The sequence below is a fragment of the Pristis pectinata genome, chromosome 5, assembly GCF_009764475.1.
Source record: "Pristis pectinata isolate sPriPec2 chromosome 5, sPriPec2.1.pri, whole genome shotgun sequence".
NCBI classification, from domain to species: domain Eukaryota; kingdom Metazoa; phylum Chordata; class Chondrichthyes; order Rhinopristiformes; family Pristidae; genus Pristis; species Pristis pectinata.
Window position 1 is genome coordinate 23,788,636 of NC_067409.1, and position 25,281 is coordinate 23,813,916.

General features: G+C 43.7%; 1 protein-coding gene across 1 annotated transcript; it reads right to left on the minus strand.

Annotated features, from left to right (window-relative positions):
- Nucleotides 1-14,592: 14,592 nt before the first annotated feature.
- Nucleotides 14,593-24,792, minus strand: LOC127570518 (gap junction delta-4 protein). The gene is made up of 3 exons (XM_052016170.1): nt 24,717-24,792; nt 24,490-24,625; nt 14,593-15,827 (listed from the first exon to the last, which is right to left on the minus strand). Exons 2-3 carry the CDS (start codon nt 24,551-24,553, stop codon nt 14,593-14,595), a joined length of 1,299 nt encoding a protein of 432 aa, XP_051872130.1. The 5' UTR covers nt 24,554-24,625; nt 24,717-24,792.
- Between the last annotated feature and the right edge of the window lie 489 nt (nt 24,793-25,281).

A 25,281-nucleotide genomic window follows, 5' to 3' on the forward strand; every position in this document is an offset into this window, starting at 1 on the left:
TCTGTGCATTACTCTTGTACAACAACAACACAATTTCACCACAAGCAGCTGCACACATTTTAGTGAACCTGTCTACTGCTTGCTTAAGACAATATTTATGCATAGCAAACAATTCTTATTCTATTTGTTGGTAATAAGTTCAGGGTAGACTCACCAATAGCTAAATGCACATTTTATATTCTTGCACCCTTGATTCAGAAGGAATAATTTAGTCTTCAACAATTTCCTTTTGGTTTTCAGAGGCAGGGATGCAACCAACATTAATCTATTCCAGGAAATTCATCCTGAAACTTGTCAATCCATTGAGGACTTGAAAGAAGCAAATCAGGAGCTCCAGGCTGGAACTGCTTATTAATATTATTTATACTTCTGAATTTATCAAGCACTTTGTCATTATAAAATGTAGTATTCCCTTACTCAAACCACAACAGGTTTAGTCTCAGAAATGTGTTATAGCAGCGTAACTGAAGGAACTAAGTATTAGTCAAAAAATAATACAGGGGAAGTTGGTGAGCTTGAAAACTGATAGATTCCAAGGACCTGACGATTCTACATCCAGAGTTTTGAAAGAGTTGGCTTTAGAGATAGTTGTTGCTGGTTATCATCTTCCAAGGTTCTGCAGGTTCCAGAAATGTTTTCTGTGGAATCAAGAGCAGCAAATGTGACCCCACTATTTAAAAAGAAAGAAAACTGGGAATCACTGACCTAATGGCCTAACATCAGTAATAGGAAAAATGCTGGGATCTATAATGAAGAATATAATAATAGAACAGCTTTCTGCCTTTCGCAGGGACTGCTCTCTCCAGGACTCCCACATTCACTCCCCCCCGCCACCCCCACCGCACCCATCCCGCTCCCACCCTGGGAACTTTCCACTGCCCCCGCCATAGGTGCAAAACCTGCCCCTACACCACCTCCATCACCTCCATCGAGGGACCCAAACAGTCCTTTCAAGTGAGACAGAGATTCACCTGCACCTTCCTTAATATCAACTACTGCATTCGTGCTCCAAGTGTGGCCTCCTCTACATCGGTGAGACCAAACGCAGACTAGGTGACCGTTTTGCAGAACACCTGTGCTCTGTCCGTAACTGCGATTTGCATCTTCCCGTTGCCAGTCACTTCAACTCTCCCTCCCACACTACCACTGATATAACAGTCCTTGGCCTCCTCCACTGCCAGGAGAATTCCAAGCACAAACAGGAGGAACAGCACCGCACTTTCTGTCTTGGAACCTTGCAGCCTAACGGCATGAATATTGAATTCTCCTAATTTAGGTAATCCCCACCCCCTTTCCCCACAAACCTCCCCCCCACCCCCCACCATGCTTCTCTTCTTCCCTTTCCTAGCCTTTTTTTCCTCTCTCTCTTCTTACCTTTTACCCATCCCCTGGTGGATCTGCTCTCCCCTCCTCCCCCACACCTGCCTATCACTATCTCTTACCTGCATCTACCTATCACCAACCCTGTGCCCACCCCGCCTCACCTCTTTTGTCCACCTATCACTGCTCTGCTTTTCCCTCCTATATATTGGGATTCTCCTTTTCCTATCTTCAGTCCTGAAGAAGGGTCCTGACCCGAAACGTTGACCGCCTGCTTTTCTCCACGGATGCTGCCTGGCCTGCTGAGTTTCTCCAGCTTCAAAGTGTTTTTCATCTAGATTCCGGCATCTGCAATCCTCTGTTTCTCCAGCATAAATGGCAGTGATGCTTCACTCCCTGATGAGCTCAATGCCTTTTAAGTCCGCTTTGAAAGTGAGAATTACACTACACCTGTGCGAATCCCCATAGCATCTGACAACCCTGTGATGTCTGTCTTGGGGGCAGATGTCAGAACATCCTTCAGGAGGGTGAACCCTCACAAGGCATCAGGTCCCAACGGTGTACCTGGCCAGGTACTGAAAATCTGTGCTGACCAACTGGCTGGAGTGTTCAAGGACATCTTCAACCTCTCACTGCGCAGTCGGAGGTTCCCACCTGCTTCAAAAGAGCATCAATCATACCGGTGCCCAAGAAGAGCAGGGTGAGCTGCCTCAACAACTATCACTCGGTAGCACTCACATCTGCCATAATAAAGTGCTTTGAGAGATTGGTCATGGCTAGAATTAACTCCTGCCTGAGTAAAGACCTGGATCCACTGCAATTCGCCTACCACCACAATAGGTCTACACTGGATGCAATCTCACTAGCTCTCCACTCTGCTTTGGAGTACCTAGGTAATAGCAAGACATACATGAGGCTGCTGTTTATCAATTACAGCTCAGTGTTCAATACCATCATCCCTTCAGTATTAATCACCAAGTTTCTAAACCTGGGCCTCTGTACCTCCCTGTGAATCTGGATCCTCGACTTCTTCATCAGGAGACCACAGTCAGTGCAGATCGGTGATAACATCTCCTCCCTGACAATCAACACAGGCACACCTCAAGGATGCGTGCTTAGCCCACTGCTCTACACTCATGACTGTGTGGCTAGGCACAGCTCAAACACCATTTATAAATTCGCAGATGACACCACTGTTGTTGGTAAAATCTCAGTTGGCAATGAGGAGGCATACAGGAGTGAGATAGATCAGCTGGTTGAGTGGTCTCGCAATTACAACCTCACACTCAACGTCAGCAAGACCAAGGAATTAATTGTGGACTTCAGGAAGTGGAGGTCAGCAGAACACACACCAGTCCTCAATGAGGGGTCAGCGGTGGAAAGTGTGAGAAGCTTCAAGTTCCTGGGTGTCAAAATCAAGGATCTGTCCTGGGCCCAACACATCAATGCAATCACAAAGAAGGCACGCCAGCAACTCTACTTCATCAGGAGTTTGAAGAGAGTCGGTATGTCACCGAAAGACTCTTGCAAATTTCTACAGATGTACAGTGGACAGTATCCTGACTGGTTGCATGGAGGCTCCAATGCACAGGATCACAAGAGGCTACAAGAGGTTGTAGGCTCAGCCAGATCCATCACAGACACAACCCTCCCCACCATCGAGCACATCTTCAAGAGGCAATGCCTAAAGAAGGCAGCATCCATCATTAAGGGCCCTCACCATCTGGGACATGACCTCTTCACGTTACTACCATCAGGGAGGAGGTACCGGAACCTGAAGACCCAAACTCAACAATTCAGGAATAGCTTCTTCCCCTCCACCATCAGATTTCTGAACAGTCCCATGAACCCATGAACATTACCTCATTGTTCCTTTTATTTTGCACTCTTTATTTCTTTTGTAACTTATAGATTTTTATGTCTTTGCACTCTACTGCTGCTGCAAAACAACAAATTTCATGTCATATAAGACAGTGATAATAAACCTGATTCTGATTAAGATCCTGATTCTGATTCTTGGTCTCAGGTTTGGCAGAGGGTAGTTACTTTCAGAGAGCTGTCAATTCACTGAATTGCCTGTGAGTATGTAATGAATTCCATAAGGTGTGACAACAGACAACAGAACATCACCCACGTAAGTGAAGTGTTTGACCAGTTCATAGAATTGCACTCCACCCTGAAATGTGTGACAGCTCTTGGCCTCCCATCTGATGTGAATGCTGGCTGGATTCCCATGCCAGAGGATCTTCTGAACAGGATCCTGGCAGGAAATTTCAATGACTATACTTCACACCTGTGCTCTGTCCCAAGTGAAGCCAAGGAAGTACCTTTGAAGAATAGTGTATGTTGTAATGCAGACTGTCTCGAACAACAGGCTAATAATAACCGGCCAACCATTTTGGTTGTATTAGGGAAGGGTAAATGATGCCCCACATTCACTCAAATCTTACTGAAGGGACTTTGTTTAACATCCTCTTCAAAAGACGGCATCTCCAGCAATCCGTCACTTGCCAGATTTTTGAGCTCGAGTCTTGGGAGTGGCAACAATGTCACAGCCTTCGGACTCAAAGCCAAGGGTGCTGCCGGCTGAGGTTTGGCTGATGTCAATATACTTAATATGCCATTTAAAATGTAATGAGACCGGCTCATGAAAGTTAAAATGGCACTTTCCCACTGCAATGAGAGGACATGAGGCCTTTCCTCGGTGAGGCCTGAAAAACCCTCGGGACCATATCATATTTAGATTACCATCATAGAGTCATACGGGCAGGCATGGTAGTGTAACGGTTAGCGTAATGCTTTACAGCACCAGCGACCCGGGTTCAATTCCGGCTACTGTCTGTAAGGAGTTTGTACGTTCTCCCTGTGCCTGCGTGGGTTTCCTCCGAGTGCTCCGGTTTCCTCCCACATTCCAAAGACGTACGGGTTAGGAAGTTGTGGGCATGCTATGTTGGCGGCGGAAGCGTGGCGACATTTGTGGGCTGCCCCCAGAACACTACACAAAAAAATGTACTTCACTGTGTGTTTCGATGTGCATGTGACTAATAAGGTTATCTTTCCTTATCTTAGAGCTATACAGCATGGAAACAGGCCTTTCAATCCAACTCACCCATGCCGATCAAGTTGTCTACTTGAACTAGTCCTGTTTCTCTGCATTTGGCCCATATACCTCTCACCCTTTCCTATCCATGTACCAGTCTTTTAAATGTTGTAATTGTACCTGCCTCTACCTCCCACTTCCTCTGGCAGCTTGTCCCTCTGGAATCCTTCACCATGGTGACAACAAAGTCAGGGTCATTGGCAAGACTTGGGCCAGATCTCAAATGCCATGAGTTCCATTGAAACTTTTCTAAGAACGCAAAGGGTGGAATTCCCGTTGTAGCTAGGGAACGCATCTGACACACATCCATGACTAAGTTGGCTGGGCAAAAGATGACAAAAATAGCAGAGTGACAAAAACCATGTGTGACCCTGGTCTTGACCTATTTTCCAGCCACTAACCTGACGTTCAACTGGGTCTCCATCTCGCTGGAATTCTGGTTGCATATCTTCAACAGCTGGTAAATTGGAAGAGCTACTCCATCCAAGAACACTGGGAATTGAATCCAGAATCTTCTGTCCTGATGCAGCATTTCCAGCCGAAACATCGACAATTCCTTTCCCTCCCACAGATGCTGATTGACCCATTGAGTTCTTTCTGCAGATTGTTTGTTGCTCCAGATCCAGCATCTGCAGTCCCTTGTGTCTCTCTTCTGCTTTATTGTTACTTGGCTGGTCAGTCCTGCATCCAGTAAACCACTTTACTTGGCTGGTCAGTCCTGCATCCAGTAAACGACTGGAGCATAATTTGGAAGAAGAGACCTAATCCGGGTCAATAAAATCATTAGACACCAAGACAGAGTAAAAACTTTTCTTAAGAGAAGGGTTGAAAACCAGGGGCTACAGGTTTACTGTAATTGGTAGAAAGATTGGAGGGGAGATGATGAAAGTCGGGTGGTTGTGTATGAATGTGTAGTAGAGACAGAAATACTACATTTAAAAAGTACTTAAAGATCTGTGACCTAGGGGTACAAACCACATCCTAGAAGAGGGAATGGGCCAGGTCGAGTTCTTTTTGATCGACGTAACACGATGGGGCAAAGGTTTTGTTTTGTAAATGATCTAATTTTCTGTGATCTCTATAGAGTAAACTGGGCCAGATACCACACTGGCAAGGGACTGCGCATGAACATGGAGAATCCCCACTGGAAGATAACAAAGCAGGAATTTATGCTATCCTCTCACCCATCCCTGGCTGCAGACAATTCATGCTCAGTGTCTCTCATTGTACAGATTCCACCTGTGTGTTGTTCTCGACAGGCTGCATATCATCAGTGTGTGTGCTGGTGGTCCGAGTGAAATTGAGGCATGGTAGCATAATGGTTAGCATAATGCTTTACAGCGCCAGCGACCCAGGTTCAAATCCGACCCCTGTCTGTAAGGAGTTTGTACGTTCTCCCCGTGTCTGTGTGGGTTTCCTCCAGGTGCTCCGGCTTCCTCCCACATTCCAAAAGACGTACAGGTTAGGAAGTTATGGCCATGCTATGTTGGCGCCGGAAGCGTGGCGACACTTGCGGGCTGCCCCCCAAAATCACTACACAAAAGATGTATTTCACTGTGTGTTTCGATGTACATGTGACTAATAAAGATCTTATCTTTAACATTGCTGTCTTCTAGGCAGTCCTCTGCTACCAGTACAGGCTGTGGTTCAAAGGTATCTGAAAGGAGAAAGACACAAGGGAAAGCTGTACTGGGGGAGAAGCTGGTGTAGACAAGTATAAGTGCATGATTACACCATCTCAGTTTGTACATAGGAAGAGAGTGTAGGCTGAGGTGAAGACACAAAAAATTCTGCAGATGCTGGAATCTGAAGCAATACACATAAAGTGCTGGAGGAACTCAGCAGGTCAGGCAGCATCCACGGAGGGAAATAGACAGTCGACGTTTCCGGCCGAGACCCTTCATCAGGACTGCAAAGGAAGAGGGCAGAAGCCAGAATAAGAAGGTGGGGGGAGGGGGAGGAGCATACGCCAGCAGGTCATAGGTGAGTCCAGGTGATAGGCGAGTCCAGGTGAGAGGTTGAAGGTAGCTGGGTGGGGAGGGGGAGATGATGTTATAAGCTGAGAGGTGATAGGTAGAAGAGGCCAAGGGCTGAAGAAGAAGGAATCCAGTAGGAGAAGGCAGTAGACCATGGGATAAAGGATGGGGGAGGAGAGGAGAGGAGATGGGCAGGCCATCAAGGTGGGGGAAGGGAGCCATGGGAATCAGGGAAGACAAAGGCGTGGGGGGGGGGGGAGAAAAAGAAGTGGGGGGGGTTACTGGAAGTTAGAGAAATTGATGTTGAGGCCATCAGGATGGAGACTCCCAAGAAATATGAGATGTTGTTCCTCCAACCTGATCCTGGCCTCAACGTGGCAGTAGAGGAGGCCATGGATAGACATGTCAATATGGGAATGGGATGTGGAATTGAAGTGGGTGGCCACCAGGAGGTCCTGGCTGTTGCGGCAGACAGAGCGAAGGTGCTCGACGAAGCGGTCACCCAATCTGTGTCGGGCTGAGGTGAAGTGGGGTGTGAGAAGGACATTTAGCCATGATGATTTTGGTTTCTCAATTGGTGCCCCAACAGCAGCTTCACTAAGGGAGCTAATACATTCACATGTGCTAGCCTTTCCTGGTTAACTCTGGGTGGCCTTGGTTCTAGCCCACCTTGTTCCACAATGGGGAGGGAAATTTGTCCATGTGGGTCATGTATTCTGATTGGGTGATGTGACTATCATGCTTGAATTATTGGCAGCACGTTGAATTATTGTGCGGTTTATGAAAGATTTGCGCAGGGCTTGTTACAATACAAAATGTGTGCAGAGAGGATATGTAATTAATAAGCCTTTGTGTTAGATCGGTGGTGCATGGTGAACTGAGCAGAATCTGAGGCCAGTGGTGCAATGGTCAGGATGTGGCAAATAGAGAAGCATTCATTGACCTCGACTGCTCATGTGAGGTCATTGATTTTCTTGCAACACCACATGAAGTCAAGGAATGTGACTTTTGACAGCCAGTGCTTTTGCTGTAATGAAGAATGGAGCTGGAAGATGTCTTGCTCCTTGTGAATGTAGGACAACTCTTCCCCTTCATATTTCCTACACTAAGGTCTTCAGTACAGCATTTGGAAAATTGGAGCCCACTGTCACTTGAGTTGTTCAATATTTTGCAACTCCATAAGTCAGATTAATTTATAGGACTGTCACGTTGATACACTGATTTAATATACTGGTCAGATCACTCATGGAGCAGTGTGCATATCAATCACTGCACTTCACATTTCAATAGGGGTATATAAAGGAGGTGCAGAAGACAGCATAATGAAGGATCCTGACTAACCGTGCAATGGGGAACAGATGGATAGGTTGAGTTCTGTAGTCTAGAAGGAAGAATGGAGCTGGGCAGGTTAACACAATTCACAAGGTGAACCTGAAACTAAAGTCAGGCCAGTAACAAAACAGAACATAAATTGAAGATGGTGAAAGAAGTGCAGTCAAGAATTAAAAATGATGGAAATACTGAGCAGCACAGCCAGCATCCACTCTTGCTGCAGCCAGTTCACTTGGCTGTTTCTTGGTATCATGTGGAGTGAATCATTTTGGCTGATGTCCCGCTTTTATATAGAACATAGAACAGAACAGCACTGGAACAGGCCCTTCAGCCCACCATGTCTGTGCCAACCATGATACCAATCTAATTAATCCCATCTGTCAGCACAAAGTCTATATCCCTCCATTCCCTGCCTGTTCATATGTCTACCTAAATGCCTCTTAAACATTGCTATTGTATCTGCTTCCACCACTTCCCTTGGCAGTGCATTCCAGGCACCTACCCTTCTATATAAAACACGACACACAGATCTCCTTTAAATGTTTCCCTTCTCACCTTAAAGCTATGCCTTCTAGTACTTGACATTTCCATCCTGGGAAAAAGACTCTGAATTCTACTCTATCTATGCCTCTCATAATTCTATACATTTCTATCAGGTCACCCCTCAGCCTCCAAAGCTCTAGAGAAAACAATCCAAGTTTGTCCAACCTCTCCTTATAGCTAATACTCTTCAATCCAAACAATATCCTGGTGAACCTCTTCTGCACCCTCTCCAAAGCCTCCACATCTTTCCTATAGTGGGACGACCAGAACTGCAGACAATACTCTAAATGTGGTCTCAAACCAAAGTTTTATACAGCTGAAATTCTACTTTTCAACTTTTATATTCAATACCCCAATCGATGAAGGTAAGCATGGCGTGCACCTTTACTGCCCCTATTTACTTGTGTTGCCACTTTCAGGGAGCTAAAGACTTACATCCAAGTTCCTTCTGGACATCAATGCTCCTAAGGGCCCTGCCATTTACTGTATAGTTTCCTCTTACATTTGACCTCCCCAAATGCAACACCTCACACTTCTCCGGATTAAACTCCATCTGCCATTTTTCCACCCATATATCCAACTGATTTATATCCTGCTGTATCTTTTGACAACCTTCCTCACTATCCATAACGCCACCAATTTTTGTGTCATCTGCAAAATTACTAATCATACCACCTATCATTCATCCAAATCATTTATATATATCACAAACAACAGAGGTCCCAGCACTGATCCCTACAGACGTCCAGTCAGAAAACCACCCCTCCACCACCACCCTCTGTCTTCTATGACCATGCCTATTTGGTATCCAATTTACCAAATCACCATGGATCCCATGTGATTTACTCTTCTGAAGCAACCTACCATGAGGGACCTTATAGAGACATACAGCCCAATGAGTCCATTCAGCCCATATCCCTCTAAGCCCCGCCCCTACATGTACCTATCCAAGTGCTTCTTAAATGATACTATTGTATCTGCCTCAACTACTTCCTCTGGCACCTCATTCCATATACTCACCACCCTCTGCATGAAAAAGTTGCCCCTCAGGTTCCTTTTAAATCTTTCCCCTCTCACCAATACTCACTCACTCATAATGTCCCAACTCCTATACTCAGCACCCTGACTGATGAAGGCCAGCACACTAAACACCCTTTTCACCACCCTGTCTACCTGTGATGCCGCTTTCAACGAACTATGCACTTGTTCTCCTAGGTCCCTCTGTTCCATTACACCTTGGTGCCCTACCATTCATAGTAGAAGTCCTACACTGGTTTGACTTTCCAAAATGCATCACCTCACACTTATCTGTATTGAAATCCATTTGCCACTGCTCAGCCCACTTCCCGAACTGATCAAGATCCCCCTGTAATCTACAATAACCTTCTTCACTATCAGCAACACCTCCTAATTTCGTGTCATCCATAAACTTACTGATCAAGCCCTGTGCATTCGCATCCAAATCATTTATATAAATAACAAATAACAAGGGTCCCAACACCAACCCCTGCAGCACACCACTAGTCACCAGCCTCTATTCAACCACCACACTCTGCTTCCTACCTCTGAGCCAATTTTGAATCCAGCTAACTAGCTGTCCCTGGATTCCATGGGACCTAACCTTCCAGGCCAGTCTACCATGCAGGATCTTGTCGAAGGCCTTGCTAAAGTCCAAATAGACGACATCCTCTTCCCTACCCTCAGTTACCTTTATGGTGAAAAAAAACTCGAAAAGATTTGTTAAACATGACTTTCCACGCATAAACTCATGCTGCTCCTAATCAGACTCTGTCTATCCAACCCCTCTCACTCTGAATCTATGCCCCCTAGTTTTGTCTATCCAAATGCTGGTAGATCCTATCTCTCAGAATTCCCTCTGGTAACTTCCCTGCTACTGACGTCCGGCTGAGCAGCCTGTAGTTCCCTGGCTTGTCCTTGCTACCCTTCTTAAACAACAGAACAACATTAGCCACCTTCCAGTCTTCGGGAACTTCACCAGTGGTTAACGATGAAGCAAATATCTCCACGAGGGCCTCCATAATTTCTTCTCTAGCTTCCCATGAGGTCTTAAGATGCACTCAATCAGGCACTGGGGATTTATCCACCCTAATACACTGTAAGGCTGCAAATACCTCCTCCCTGGTATGAATGTCCTCCAAAACATCTCCATTTGTTTCCCTTATCTCTTGAGCAACTATGATTTTCTCCTCCGTTGACACCGAGGAGAAATATTTGTTAAAAATCCCACCCATTTCCTGCGACTTGAGACATAGGCAGCCCTGCTGATCTGTAACGGGACCTACTCTCTCCAAAGCCACCAATTTACTCTTACTATAGCTATAGAACCTCTTGGGATATTCCTTAACCAGATCCATCTCGTACCCTCTCTTTGCCCTCCTGATTTCCCTCTTAAGAGTTTTCTTAATCTTTTAATATCATCAAGGGATTCACTCATCCCTGACCTCCTAAGCCCAATGTATGCTTCCTTCTTTTACTCGACCACAGCCTCAATATCTCTCATCACTCAAAAGCTTTGCTAAAGTCTATGCAGACAACATCCACTGACATTCTCCCTAATCCGTAATGCAATTCCCCCACCTCTTTTACATCCCTATCTCTCACATCTGAATCATCTGAACCCTGGAATGTTGTGCTGCCAGTCCTGCCCTTCTCTTAACCAAGTAATGACTACAACTGCTTTGAGGCTTTCCTGAGGAGAAGCCCTGTTTTCACCTGGAAGGTGGTCGGGGTCTGTAACTCAATGCCTGAAAGCATGATAGAGGCAGAAAACTTTAAAAAGAAACTTGGCTGTGTGCTTGAAGACCCATGCCCTGTGGAGCTACAAACAAAGTGCTGGAGGACCGATTATGCCAGGTATTTATTTTCATTGATTAGCATGAACACAATGGGCCAAACAGATTCCTTTTGTGTTGTAAATGTTCCCGTTTTCTGTGGTTCTGTATTTACTATAGGGCAAACCAAACAGGCAAGGGCCTGAGAATGACCTGAAATGAACTCCTACCAGAAGCATGCAGAGCAGAAGCTCACCCATCCTGGTTTCAGGTCATTCATGCCCATTTTCTCTCAATGTATACATTCCACCTCTATGCTATTTTCTACAATACGTGCATCATCAGGAAGAGTTGAAGTGTGCCTCAGTACACCTGGTGGAAGATGGATGTAAGTAGTTCAGCCTTGACTTCCAGATGTGTGCTTGTTTCTAATATCACTGAGAATCGGAATGTTCAAGGAGCATCCTCTTCCAATTAGATGTCTAATTTTCCACCACAATACACGACAAGATATGACAGCTATAAACAGATCCATTGGTTGTTTACAGTTTAGAGCTCTTAGAAATGAAAGGTTAACTTATCTTAGAGGAAATACTATCAAGGCTCACAGAGAGTTTCCAGGTTAGTGAATCGATGGAGTGGGGTGATCATGGGTGGGGAATAGTTCTGTTGGGGAGATTGGGTTGATTCTTCCTTTATTCTCTAAAGGTCAAAAGAATGGAATGTGATTTCATTAAGGCAATTCAGAAGTAGGTTGGCAAGTTGGAAGTAGGGAAAATGGCTTCCCAGGCTGGGATGTCTGGAATAGGTGTCATATTCATGGTTTCAGAACAAGGATCAGCCATAAGGACTGAGATGAGGAGAAATTTCTTCAATCAAATGCAGAGGCCCAGTCCCATCACTAATCACAGTGTATGATGACTGCAGCCTTCCTGACAAGGGTAGAAAATTAAGACCCATAAGGATTTTAGATGCATATACAAGCACTGAGGTTCTATAAATTACTGATCCCCTGCTAAACATTTCCATCAATTTTGAGTAGTGCCAACTGCACTTGCTAAGAGGTTGATGTGCCAGTGGAATCTAATGGAAAGGAACATTCAGCTCCAAATCTGTCTATAATAATCAAGTCTTTTAAAAACTGCTTGATGCCATTTTAATATGAAAGTACAGAGGGAGAACACAGTGAAAACTTTTGTTATATTCACTCAATGCACAGATATAGCAACATTTTCATACACAACATGAACTTTTTTGAGATATGACTTCGTTAATTAATTTAGTTAACCCTTGAAAACATTTCAAGTCATGATTTGTTGCTTAACCAGCCTTGCTAAGTACTGGCGATTCATATTGAGGTGGACTTTGCAGTCTTGAATAAATGTTTTGATTAAATCATCTAAAATAGAATGATTTGTTGCATTGCATTTAAGAGGAAAATGATACCATTTTCAAAGCAATTTGAGATAATGATGGACACATACTAAATATTGCTCTGGGCATGTTTTAGTAGAATTAAATATGTGACCAATTATATAATTGCCCTAGTTTCTGTAGACACGAGAGACTGCAGGTGCTGGAAATTGCACTAGTTTCTGTAGTTGTTGATGTTTCTATGCATCTCACCAATCTTTTTTTTATTTGTTTCCCTATAAAATAGATTGGAATGCAGTCTGAGTGGAATAAAATATGCATGTATTTTCACTTATTAATTCTATGGCTGGAGGAAGTATAAGTTAGGAATTTATTGGCCCAATAGCTAAGCTTTGTGGTGTTCTGAATTTTCTGACCAAGCACTGCTAGGGATCAAGGGCATGCATGATAAGTGGCTCATTTAAGCTGCAAATTTGACACAGTTTAAATGAGACATTTATTGACCCAGCCCCATATTTTCAATTGTTTTCTGCAGGAAAAGCAATGGCATTATCGTGAGTCAATGTAAATCAAATTCATTTGCATTTTTGGGATTGCAGGTCAAAAATTCATAAACCTATAATATCTATTGCAAGTGACTGGTGATTTGCTACAGTTTCTCTGTGCCTTTGATGTCTATTTTTAGGCTGGTCCTTTCACTTCTCAGTAAGAAGGACTTAGATTGAAGTCTCACTCCAAAAACTTGAAGGGAAAAATCTAGGCTGATACCCCTGTGAGGGGGAGGTACAACTTTTGGTAGACAACATAGTTAGGAAGGTATACAGATACAGGCCTTCATTAGTCAGGGCAATGAATACAGAACTTGCTCTCCAACTTTATAGCACCTTGGTTAGACCTCAGCCAGAGTACTGCATGCAGTTCTGGTCACCGAGGTATGAGAAAGATGTGATAGCGCTGGAGAGGGTTAAGAGGAGATCCACCAGGATGTTGCCCGGGATGGACCAGTTGTGTTATGAGGAGAGACTGGAGAAGCTAGATCTTTTCTCCTGGATCAGAGGAGGTTAAGAGGGGATATGATTGAGATATATTAAATTATGAGGGGAAACTACAGGAAATTTTGCCCCATATCAAAGATAGATAAAACTATACATAGGTTTAGGGTCGGGGGAATGAGATTTAGAGAGGATATGAGGGGGACCTTCTTCACCCAGAGAGTGGTAAGTACCTGGAATGCATTACTTTAGAGAGGGGTTGAAGCTGGGTTGCTAACAGCATTTAAGAAGTGTCTAGATGAACACTTGAATTACTTAGGCTCAGAGAGCTCTGGACCAAGTACTGGGCCATGGGATTAAATGCACTGTGTAATGAATTGATCTGCATGATCGGTATGCAAGACAAGTTTTTCACTGTACCTCGGTACAAGTGACAATGATAAACCAATATCAATACCAATTGGTCAGCATGGACAAGTTGGGCCAAATGGCCTGTTTCCATGCCATATGATTCTATGATTTATATGATTTTGGAGCTCGAAATGAAAACAGAAGATGCTGGAAACCTCAGCGGGTCAGGCAGCATATGCAGAGAGAGAAAAGAATCTTTAGATCTGCAGTTTTTTTGATTTTGGTTTTTAGGAGTTTCCTGCGTTAGAATACTAATTACATTTCAGTGACTACATCAATGACTATGAAGCACATCAAGATGTCCTGAGGCTGTGAAAGGTGCTCTATAAAAGCATCCAGTTTTTTTTCTACTGGAGTTTGACACTAAAATTTGAAACAACCAGATTTACTTGTATGACATCTGGGGTTGAATACTATTATGGAGTTATGCTACTGTTCAAAAGCACCTTGAAGCGATCCTTCAGTTCCATTGTATGAGAACAAGTTCAAGCAGATAACCATCGAGTCATTCACCGGAGACTTCCACGCTGACATTCTGCTGCTCTGACCTGGTTTCGCTTGCCATTACTACATATACAGCACCACCTGCTGTCCTCGTGGGACAATAACTCTTTAGTCCAGTTTACACTCAACCAAGCCTAACTATTGTCACTGCACACCACTGTTTCAAAGTACGTCTAAGAATATCCCAAATAGGTGAAGCATTTCAGCAGAGGTTAGTTGTTCTCATTGAGGATTTTTGACTTCTGCCCCTAAACCCATTCAGATTTCTTTCTCCTACCATCCTTATTGTCTGTAATCCGCATATGAACAAGCCTGTACTCCTCTATCAATTGGCTGTTGCTCACTGGAGATGCAGCAGACTTCTGCAGTGCGTGTTGGCGTAATCTGGAACCCTGCTGATCCAGCAGCTCCCCTGCGCACCCCTTGAATGAATGAGCAGCAATCCCCTGCTCGCTCACACACAGGGCTGACTTCCCAGCATCCTTGTCGGCAGTTCTTCCTGTGGAGCCTGGGGATGGTGCGATCGTGGTGAGGTGTGTGTTGTTGCTGTTGGTGTTGGAGAGGGCCACGTTCTCCAAAAGCACCTCCGGCTCTTTAAAGGCTCCTTTCTCCTGTCCTAATTTGGAAGATGCTTCACTGGCAGCACTTGCATCACTTTCATGCCTTTCACGCACATGCAGACCATACTCTTGGACTGCTTTCTGCTCAGGAAGCACATGGGTGTCAGTTGGGATATCGTGATAGGGCTCTTCTTGATAAAAGTTCCTCATCAGCAACTTCCTCCTCTTGCTTTGTTTTACACCTTGCTTAGTGACATAAATTAAATCTACTAAGTTCAGCAAAAATGAGAGTCCAGTGACTCCAAACATAAAGTTAGCCAGCAGAGTTTTCTCAGTGGGTCTGGACGGATAACATGTCACTATGTTGGCACATGGATAACTGGAGCAAACAAACTTATTTGGGACAAAAAATCCAAACAAGTAATATTGGCTGACCCCAAATCCTGCTTCCAGTAAAGCTCTCAGAAGTAATTGAAGCACATATGCCTCACAAAAATTATGAATTCTTTGCCCTGTTCTGAGATCGTCATTTACTGCCTGAGGTTCACCACAGCCGTCCTCTAAACCAAGGTTCGTCTCACAGCTTCTGTGTATTAAAGAAGCTCTTCCCACTGGCACTTTTCTGATTGATGAAGTCTCTACTGGGTTTTGAGGATGCTGGCAAGGGTTGTTTGCATTTTGCAGGGGCAGCCTGTGAGTGACGTAAGTAATGAAGATCACCAAAGGCAGACAGAGCACGATTGCCTGTACAAACCAAAATCTGCAGTGAGATATGGGGGAGAAGGTGTCATAGCACACATTGGAGCACCCTGGCTGCATGGAGTCACATGTAAATTTTGTTTGCTCGTCCTGGTACAGAGGATAGCCAATGCCAATGATTACAAGTAGGCGAAGCAATACTATTACTGTAATCCAGATCTTCCCTGCAAAAAAGCACAGAACAAATATTGCATTGTTACATTCAGAGCACTGTTACAATAGACAGCACTTATAATTCAAAAATGAATAATTTAGGGAAACCATCTTCACATTTGACAATAAAAATATCTACAGCAATGGATCCACTCGAACTTATGTTGATTACTTGATTGATAAACTAGAAAGAGTGCAAAAAAGATTTCCCAGGATGTTGCCCGAACTTGGGGGCCTGAGTTACAAGGAGAGGTTGCGTGGACTAGGACTTTATACCCTGGAACGTAGGAGATTGAGAGGTGACCTGATAGGGGTATATAAGATCATGAGGAGTATAGACAGGGTGAAAGCACATAGTCTTCTTCCCAGGGAGGAGGCAGTAAAAACTAGAGGGCATAGGTTTAAGATCCAAGGCAAGAGATTTAAAAGTGACACCAGGGGCAGCTTTTTCAAGCAAAGGGTGGTGAGTATTTGGAATAAGCTGCCAGAGATAGTAGTTGAGGCAGGCACATTAGCAATGTTTAAAAGCCATCTAGATAAGTACATGGAAAGTAGAGGTGTAGAGGGCTATGGGCCAAATGCGGGTAGATGGGACTAGCTCACTGGGCAACACAGTCCGCATGGACGAGTTGGGCCAAAGGGCCTGTTTCCATGCTGTATAACTCTATAATATATTCATGAGATTCATTCCCATGTAAACAAATTTACAGGGCTGTGGGGAAATATTATAGGCCTAGAAATATTTAAAACTGCTACTCAACTCAATTTCAATAAAACATTGGAGAAACAAAGGACTGCAGATGCTGGAATCTAGATGAAAAACACTATGATGCTGGAGGAACTCAGCAGGCCAGGCAGCATCTGTGGAGAAAAGCAGGCGGTCAACGTTTCGGGTCAGGACCCTTCTTCGGGACTGAAGATAGGAAAAGGGGAAGCCCAATATATAGGAGGGAAAAGCAGAGCAGTGACAGGTGGACAAAAGAGGGGAGGTGGGTGGGCACAAGGTGGTGATAGGTAGATGCAGGTAAGAGACAGTGATAGGCAGGTGCGGGGGAGGAGGGGAGAGCAGATCCACTGGGGGATGGGTCAAAGGTAAGGAGGGAAAGGAAGAAGGTAGAAAAAAGAGATGGGCAAGGAAAGGGAAGAAGAGAAGAAGCATGGTGGGCGGGGAGGGGTTGCAGGGAAGGTGGGTGGGGATTACTTAAAGTGGGAGAATTCAATGTTCATGCCATTGGGTTGCAAGCTTCCAAGACAGAAAATGAGGTGCTGTTCCTCCAGCTTGCGCTTGGAATTCTCCCAGCAGTAGAGGAGGCTGAGGAATGTCCTATCAGTGGTAGTGTTGGGGGGGGGGGAAGTTGAAGTGACTGGCAATGGGGAGATGCAGATCGCTGTTACGGACAGAGTGCAGGTGGTCTGCGAAACGGTCACCTAGTCTGCGTTTGGTCTCACCAATGTAGAGGAGGCCACACTTGGAGCACTGAATGCAGTCGATGATATTAAGGGAGGTGCAGGTGAATCTCTGTCTCACCTGAAAGGACTGTTTTGGTCCCTGGATGGAGGTGATGGAGGTGGTGTAGGGGCAGGTGTTGCACCTATAGTGGGGGCAGTGGAAAGTTCCCAGGGTGGGAGCGGGATGGCGGGGGGGAGGAGTGAACTAGGGAGTCGCAGAAAGAGCGGTCCCTGCGAAAGGCAGAAAAGTGTGGGAAGGGGAAGATATGCTTGGTGGTGGAGTCCCGTTGGAGATGGCAGAAGTGGCAGAGAAAGATATGTTGGAGAATGATGTGTTGAATATGTAGGCTGGTGGGATAAAATGTGAGGACAAGGGGGATCCTATCCCTGTTGGGTCTGGGAAAGGTGGGGTGAGACCGGAAGTGCAGGAAATGGCAGAGATACGGGTGCGAGCTCTCTCGACCACAGTCGGGGGGAAGCCCCAGTTAGATAAGAAGTTGAACATCTCGGATGTTCTGGAGTGGAAAGCCGCATCATGCAAGCAGATGCGGTGGAGGCAGAGAAATTGAGAAAAAGGGATAGCATCCTTGCAAGAGACAGGGTGGGAGGAGCTGGAATTGAGGTAGCTGTGGGCATCAGTGGGTTTGTAGAAGATGTCAGTGGATAAGGAATCTCCTGAGATGGAGACAGAAAGATCGAGGAAGGAGAGAGAGGTGTCAGAGATAGTCCAAGTGAATTGGAGAGCAGGGTGAAAATTAGTGGCGAAATTTATGAAACTGTCAAGTTCCGCACAAGTACAAGAGGTGGCACCAATGCAGTTGTCGATATAGTGGAGAAAGGCTTGGAACAGAAACTGATCAACATAGCCAATGAAGAGGCAGGTATAGCTGGGGCCCATGCGAGTACCCATAAAACATTATCATGAAGGAAAATCAGGGACTTGCTGTGAATCTATGATTTCCCTTCCCAATCTTCCATGCAGGCAATGCACAGAAGCCCTGACACCATACAGTGGTATTCAGTTGCAAACATTACACAACTGGAATATGGTCCACACAGGTGGCCCCTGGAAGCTGCTTCGACATTAGTTAAATGCTTGTGCAGACATTGGAGTCTGGTGCTGGAAACATGGCTCAGATAGATCCTTTTTAACTAAGATACTTACTTGTCGTGGCAGCTCCTCAATGAAACCCCTCAAACACCATCAGCCTGTCTCCAAAGTGATACCCTAGCCCTCCACACCAATCAGGGCATTCTCCTTCATGCCCCTCAATGGTCAACCTGACTCCTGCTCCCCCACCCATCTTCTGGCTGCCTGAACCCCACAGATCCTCAGACACACCCATTGATCATGCTGTTCCACACCTCCCCAGGCTTATTCTGGTCATCACCTGCAATCACAAACCCACGAGCCCATGAACACTACCACGTTATTCCTCTTTTGCACCATTTATTTATTTTTGTAACTTATAGTAAATTTTATGTCTTGCACTATACTGCGGCCACAAAACAACAAATTTCACGAAGTGTGTCAGTGATAATAAACCTGATTCTGATTCCAATGGTTTGGCCTAAACATCAAAGTCCAGAGGCCCAGCTGATGCTTCTACACCCCGCAACCACTCCCAAAAACCAGTGCTTGAAACCAGACCCTAGCCTCAGTTGCATTCCTTTGAGCACTTCACAAAGGCAAGTAAATGGGGGGAAGGTCTTTCAGCTTCTGGCCTGGGGCTGGACAGAACCACAGAACTTTCCAGCATTGGGGCTGTGATGGGGACTCAATGGCCTGCACCTTTCCAGGAACATGTCATTTTTAGGCGAGGTACTGGGGCCAGTTAATAATCTCTTTCAAAGTGCTGGCACAGGTGTAATTGACACAAGGCAACATGTGTTGATTATGCATTGGAAAAGTGCTTCCTGCTCTTATAAGGAGCCACGTAAAAACTCATCAACCAGAATACATGTGGTCTTGGAATATAACAAGTCTGGATTTTTAACTCAGTACAAGAACAAACTATGATTTTAGTAAATCTGTCATATACTCAAGGTTTACCAAAGGGTTTCACAGATAATGAACCACTTATAACAGAGCCACTGTTGTTTTGTGGACGAGTTGTCACAAGAGTTAACACTGTGGGGCTCAGTAGGACAGTGGTTAAGTTACTAGGACTAATATCCAGGACTAAATCACTGTTTCAATGGAGAATACCTCAATTCATTCCATTGCCACTTTCTGCAATAAAACTATGTGGTAACTTGTTGTAAACCATTTTATTTTATGTAGGTCATGGTGCTGAATCATTTGGCAACACTTTCTTGATCGCACAACTTAACCCTGAAAAGTTGATGCCAATGGTATAACAAAACTTCCAGAATCCAGAATCCTAAACTGCTGGTCTGGCAATATGAGCTTGAACACCATAATGGGAGCTGGGCACTTTAGAGATAAGTATTTAATTTTTAAAAAATCAGAAATGGTGACTTTGAAACAACTGAATTGTAAAAACATATCTTGTTCAGTAAAGTCGTCTGGGAAAAGAAATTTGTCAATTACACCCCATCTGATCAATATATGGCCCCAGAACCACCAATCTGGTTAGTATGTAATGGCCTTCTGAAATGCACTGGAAGCAATTTGTGATGGAGAATAAATGTTGGCTTTGCTATTGACATGAACAAAGAAGAGAAAAATATTTCCCACAAATTCTGGTTAATTTTCAATTCGGAATTACTGAAATGATTAGTCACAAAATGGTACAGAAACAAGCACTTTGATCCACCAAGTTTGTGCCAATTACAAACTACCCATTTATGCCAATCCTATTTTGTTCACCCCATATTCCCATCAACAATCTGTCAAGAATAAATCCAACATTATATAATTATTTTATAAATACTTTATGAGAACTGGGTCCCATATTTACAGAGACTTGAACTGGGTGCAAGATGAGTCTGAAACAGCTGAAAAGGTTGGCAATGCAGGTAATGCAGTGGCCTGCAACCATGGCAGGGCCTGATTAATATGTTGTAGCTGCAGCCACCACCTAGCAGGCAGGTAAATGTGGTCACAACTGCGTACATGTTGGCATTCGGGTTTAGAGGGTGATTATGACTGAAGGGTGTGGAGAGGCTGATGATCAGCCTTTGCCAAAGCTGAAGGCTTCATGGTTGGGATATGTTCTGATACTCCCTCCTGGTCCACAAGACATGAAAATGGATCCACTTATCTTGTGGACCCAGCTTCTCCTTCCTCTATGTTTCCTCACCACCAACCCCTCCCATCCCATCGCCAGGAAAGAGTTAATTTCCAGTCATATTGAAGAAGCCTGTTTTAAATATATTAATATGTCCTATCGTGCCACAGCAGGACCCTCAAATGCCCCACCTCACCAAAAATTAAATAGGCGTGCAGCAGCGTGGGTGCTGTATATTTTGCTTTTTAACCCATACTCTCTTCCCCCTTCCCACCCGAAACATTCAAGCCTTCTCCCACTCATTGTGGAGTGGGCAGATCTAGAACTGTGGTCAGGACCTTTGGAAATGGATTCATGAATGCGATGCGTTCTCAAGTTTTCTCTGACCAAGTAAACCAGTCAACATGTCCTCTTGTAGAAATAGCAGTTTGTTTGTTGAATAAATGGACTGATACACTGTAAATGACGAAATAAAGATTTCCTCATTTGGAAAGTGGCAAAATAAAAGACTGAAGGGAAGAAATACTATGAATATTTAAACAGATAACATAAAAACAGTATTCAGCTGTTAAGCATTCTCCTCCCCCTACCACTTCCACTTAATATTGTAAATGCTGGGCCAAGCACTCCCGATTTCAAGGAAAACTCTTGAGTACATATCCATTCTCATCAATCCTTCATTTTCAATTCCTTTCTTAGAAATTAAGCAGGATTACAAAATAGCTCCAAAGGTTTCTGCATCCAGCTGGTAGTTCCTATCCCTACCCATCACTGAAAGGTGCAAACTCCTGGGCACAATAGATGTTGTTAACATGTGAATTTAGAAAGTGGCTGCTGGCTTAGCCAAGGCTGATCCTGCCCTCATCCCGCATTTACTGGCAAGGATAGTTCGGTACAAATGAGGAATGGGAATCCTGACTAATTGCAATTACCAACCACAAATAAGGCCAAGTTGAAGTACATGACCACTTCTTCAGAAAAATGCAAAAGCAATTCTAACAATAAATTGCTCAAGTGTAGGAAGAGATGTACTGATGGGCAAAATAAGCTTGGACAGTCTCTCATTTGGTTCTGTTTTTTGTCCTGCTAGGCATTTCTGAACCAGTTCTTCATGGATTAACAAAACTGGGATGCTACAAGATTATAAGAAGACCTTTCTACCAGCAGAAATTTTAAAAAAGCAGAAAATGTTGGAAACACTCAGTAGGACAGGCACCATCTGTGGATAGAGAGACAGAGTTAACAGTTTGGGTTGTGAAACCCTTTGTCAATTCAGGTTTTGTTTCAGATTTATGTTATCTACAGTTATTTTTATTTCTCCTTGGTTCTGTAAACTTTTCTCCCCTTTGAGTCATTGTCAATTCAGTAACTTACCCAGCCTGGCTTTGATGTAACTACAGATCCACTGTGATGGAGCCTTGATTAGATGTGAGCAATAAATACTCATGTCCCATGAATGAAGGAAGAAAAATGAGTCATCTTGCCTTCAGCCATTCCATCTCCATTGGCCACTATCCCCAGACAAATGGTTTTATGGCCATGTCTTTGTGTGTTATCTGGGATTTCGCTCATTAAGAGTAGAAAAGGGAGATAGGAATTTTTCATTGCATTTTCAGTTATAGTCACTGTTGTAGTCTTCCATATGTAAGCTATTTTTAAAAAATCATAACTGACTTCTTCCCAGATATGACAGTGCATCTCAATTTTACAATGTTGAACAATGATCCATTAACTTGCTTTCACAGGCTGAGCTGCTGACAGGGGTATTTAGAAAGTACCATCAGGAATGGTGAGGCAACCTTTGCAAGTTTGTTTAATATTATTAGTATCCTGATCACCGATGTAAGTAGACAACTGATCACATTTTTAGACACAGATAATGAGGTTATGTAATCTCAATTTGAAATTGTCATTTATAAAATATACATTAATGATAATACAGCATCAACCAAAGATTTAAGTGGGACTCAGCATATGACTCATGGCAAGGAGTACAATGTACCATAAAATAAACTCAATTTACTCAGAAAGCAGAGTCCAAAAAGGAGAACAGGAAACGCCAACAAATTTGCGCAATGAAAGCTGGGTATCTCGCCAGAAAAATGTATTAAGTAATACATAAATGCTGGGCATGAAACCAATCTAAGTCACAAAGCAGGGTGCTTGATTGACAGGGGAATTTCTCAACCATCTGTGCTCTGGCTGGCTATAACATTGTTAAATTGTGGTGTTGCAATTTAGTGTTGCTTTGTTGCTAACGTTTTTACTTATGGGTGATAGCATTAGTTCAAAAAAGATTATTTATTACTCTAAGTTAGGAAGGCTTTAATTAGGGTAATTCACGTAAGCATGTCGGTTTGCATAATGTCCTAACTTTAACTGGCTTGAGTGCATACTCCCTTATTAATGCATGAAATCATTACCAATTTTCTGGTCCTCACAGACTTATGTTGCCTGATTGGGATCTTTTTAAACTGGGTTTAGAGGCACACGGTGGCACTGAGGTTTGGGTTTTGTCTGAAGTTAAGGGCATTGATTGAGAGTTTGGGTATGGCATGGACATTTCTTATACAAATTTAAATACTGTACATAGACACAGAATACAGAAATGCATGAAAATAACCTGGAAAAGAGTAGAAGAATTGATTGAAAAGTGGAACACACAGAGATAGAGAAAGAAACCTAGAATTTCCTTCGCAAATGCATCCACATTATACCCATAATCTGAGGGCAGGTAAGTTTAGTGGTTTATTAAACTGCAGAATTTCAGGTTAGTTATGAGTGAAACTACAAAATGGGCAACACTTCTTGAACTTTCACATCCATCTGTCAAACCTTCCATCTGGTTAAACCTATGCCACCAAACCACAATGCCTTCACTCTCAAATGCAGACATTCTCTGATTACATTAGTTTGCGGAGCTGGGTTCGCTCAACAGATTTTGAGAGCAGCAGGAAACAGTCACTTTAATTCACTTATTTTATTATTTTTAATGGTCTAAGTATAAATCATATTTAAAACTTTCTAACCACACTGTGTCAGATGTAAAGGAATGATGATTAAATGAATTAATGTCTAAATATTCATTAGTAAAGAAGAAACACATGGGATGTGTTTAGTGTTTCCCTTAGCTCCATTTACCAGCACCAATTTTAAATCTGGGAATAGCCGAATGAAAGCGGGAAGCCATTTGATCTCAACTTGACATAAAAAGGGTAAGCAACTTTGGTCACCCTTTTAGGACTCACCAAAAGAGGAAAACAGTCACAAAATATTCAAATTGACTGCAAAAAGCAACGGGGGGTGAGGAACATAATGCCTCAGGAGATTATAAACATTTATTAACAACAATTTTGCAAAACAAAACTTCATTAATTTTGACACTTTCTGAATACATGGTTCCTTATCTGTTTAACACAGTAGAATCCAAAAGACATTATTGCACAAAATGAATATATTACTTTGGCAGGCAAACTCTTTTTCTCTTCCCATTGATACTGCCTGACCTGCTAAGTATTTCCAGCAATTTCTGTGAAGTATTGTAGAGGCACAGAAGATTTTAATAAAGGGGTGCACTTTGCAATAATGCCATCCATGGTAACAGTCCTGAGGATGCGTTGATCACCAGAACCATTTCCGAAGGAACCGAACAAACATAATCTCTGCAACATTTCATCTGCACAGAAAATAACATGTTTAGAGCACAGATGGAGACTATTCAGCCCATCGTGTCCATATCGGCTGAGTGATACTGGATATAATGAGTGATGGAGGATACTCTCACCTCCTGACTCTCGGCCACCGCTCTTCAAATGCTCATTCAGGTCCCTTTTAAAGTTGCTGAAGGGTTCTGCCGGCATCACCCTCTCAGGCAGCCAGTTCCAGCCCCTCAGTACTTTTTGAATGAGAAAGCGTTTCATCAACGCCCCTCTGATATCTTCAGCAATTAAGACCATGTTATACAGTAAGAACAAAAAATAGGACACCGTATCTTCAATCCACTGGCAGCATTTCAACATGTCTCACTCACCGACTACCGTAAGGTTGTATCTGAGGGCGAGAGTCAACAAGCCAAGGTTGTCCAGCCTTCCCATCGCCAACAGATCACAGGTCACCTCCGGGCGAAAGTCCAAGAAAAATAATCTCTCCGCTCAGGACAAAAACAGCTGAAAGAGAAAAGAAAGAGGTCTGACTTTGTCCTAGTCCTTTTAACGAAATTTTACAAAGTTATTCTTTAGCATGAATATATAGTGTTACGAGAGATTGTTCCTTTTGCAGCTGTCTGCAAACTCAAGGCAAAGCAACTCCACTTTCTGTCACCTTCACGGGCTCCCTCCTGTGTGACAACTGCACAGACAATAGAGCCTCCGCGTATCCCTCCCACTGAAGGCTATTCTTACCGACCAAAGGCATTCCAGCATCCTGAAAGATCCTAGATATTTTGGTGCAGCCCACTTCGAGAAAATAATAGAATCCGCGGGATTAGATCGGATTACTAGGGTATTCCCTTTGACCGTCATGCAAACCAGAAAATAGCTTGCTCCCCTCGTTTCCAGGACAGACCCTCACCGAGTCTTGAAAGATGCATTGGCAGCTTGTCAGGGGGGTAAAAGAAAGAAGCACAATTTCTACCAATGTATGGGTGGAATTTTGTTTATATCTTGGTTTATATTCTTGATGTATGTCATGTTATATTTCCTTTATTACAACAGGACTGCAGAACTGCCTAATTGTCTATAAAGTGTTTTGGAACACGGAAAGGGAGATACAAATGCAAGACTTCTTGTTTACACACTGGAGTTCACCGATCCAATCCAATTAA

Coding starts and splice junctions, on each gene's coding strand:
- LOC127570518 (XM_052016170.1), bottom strand. CDS start 24,553: ATGGGAAGGCTGGACAACCTTGGCTTGTTGACTCTCGCCCTCAGATAC. Junction 15,828..24,489: donor ATACAACCTTACGGTAGTCG/GTGAGTGAGACA, acceptor GCTTTTTTGCAG/GGAAGATCTGGATTACAGTA.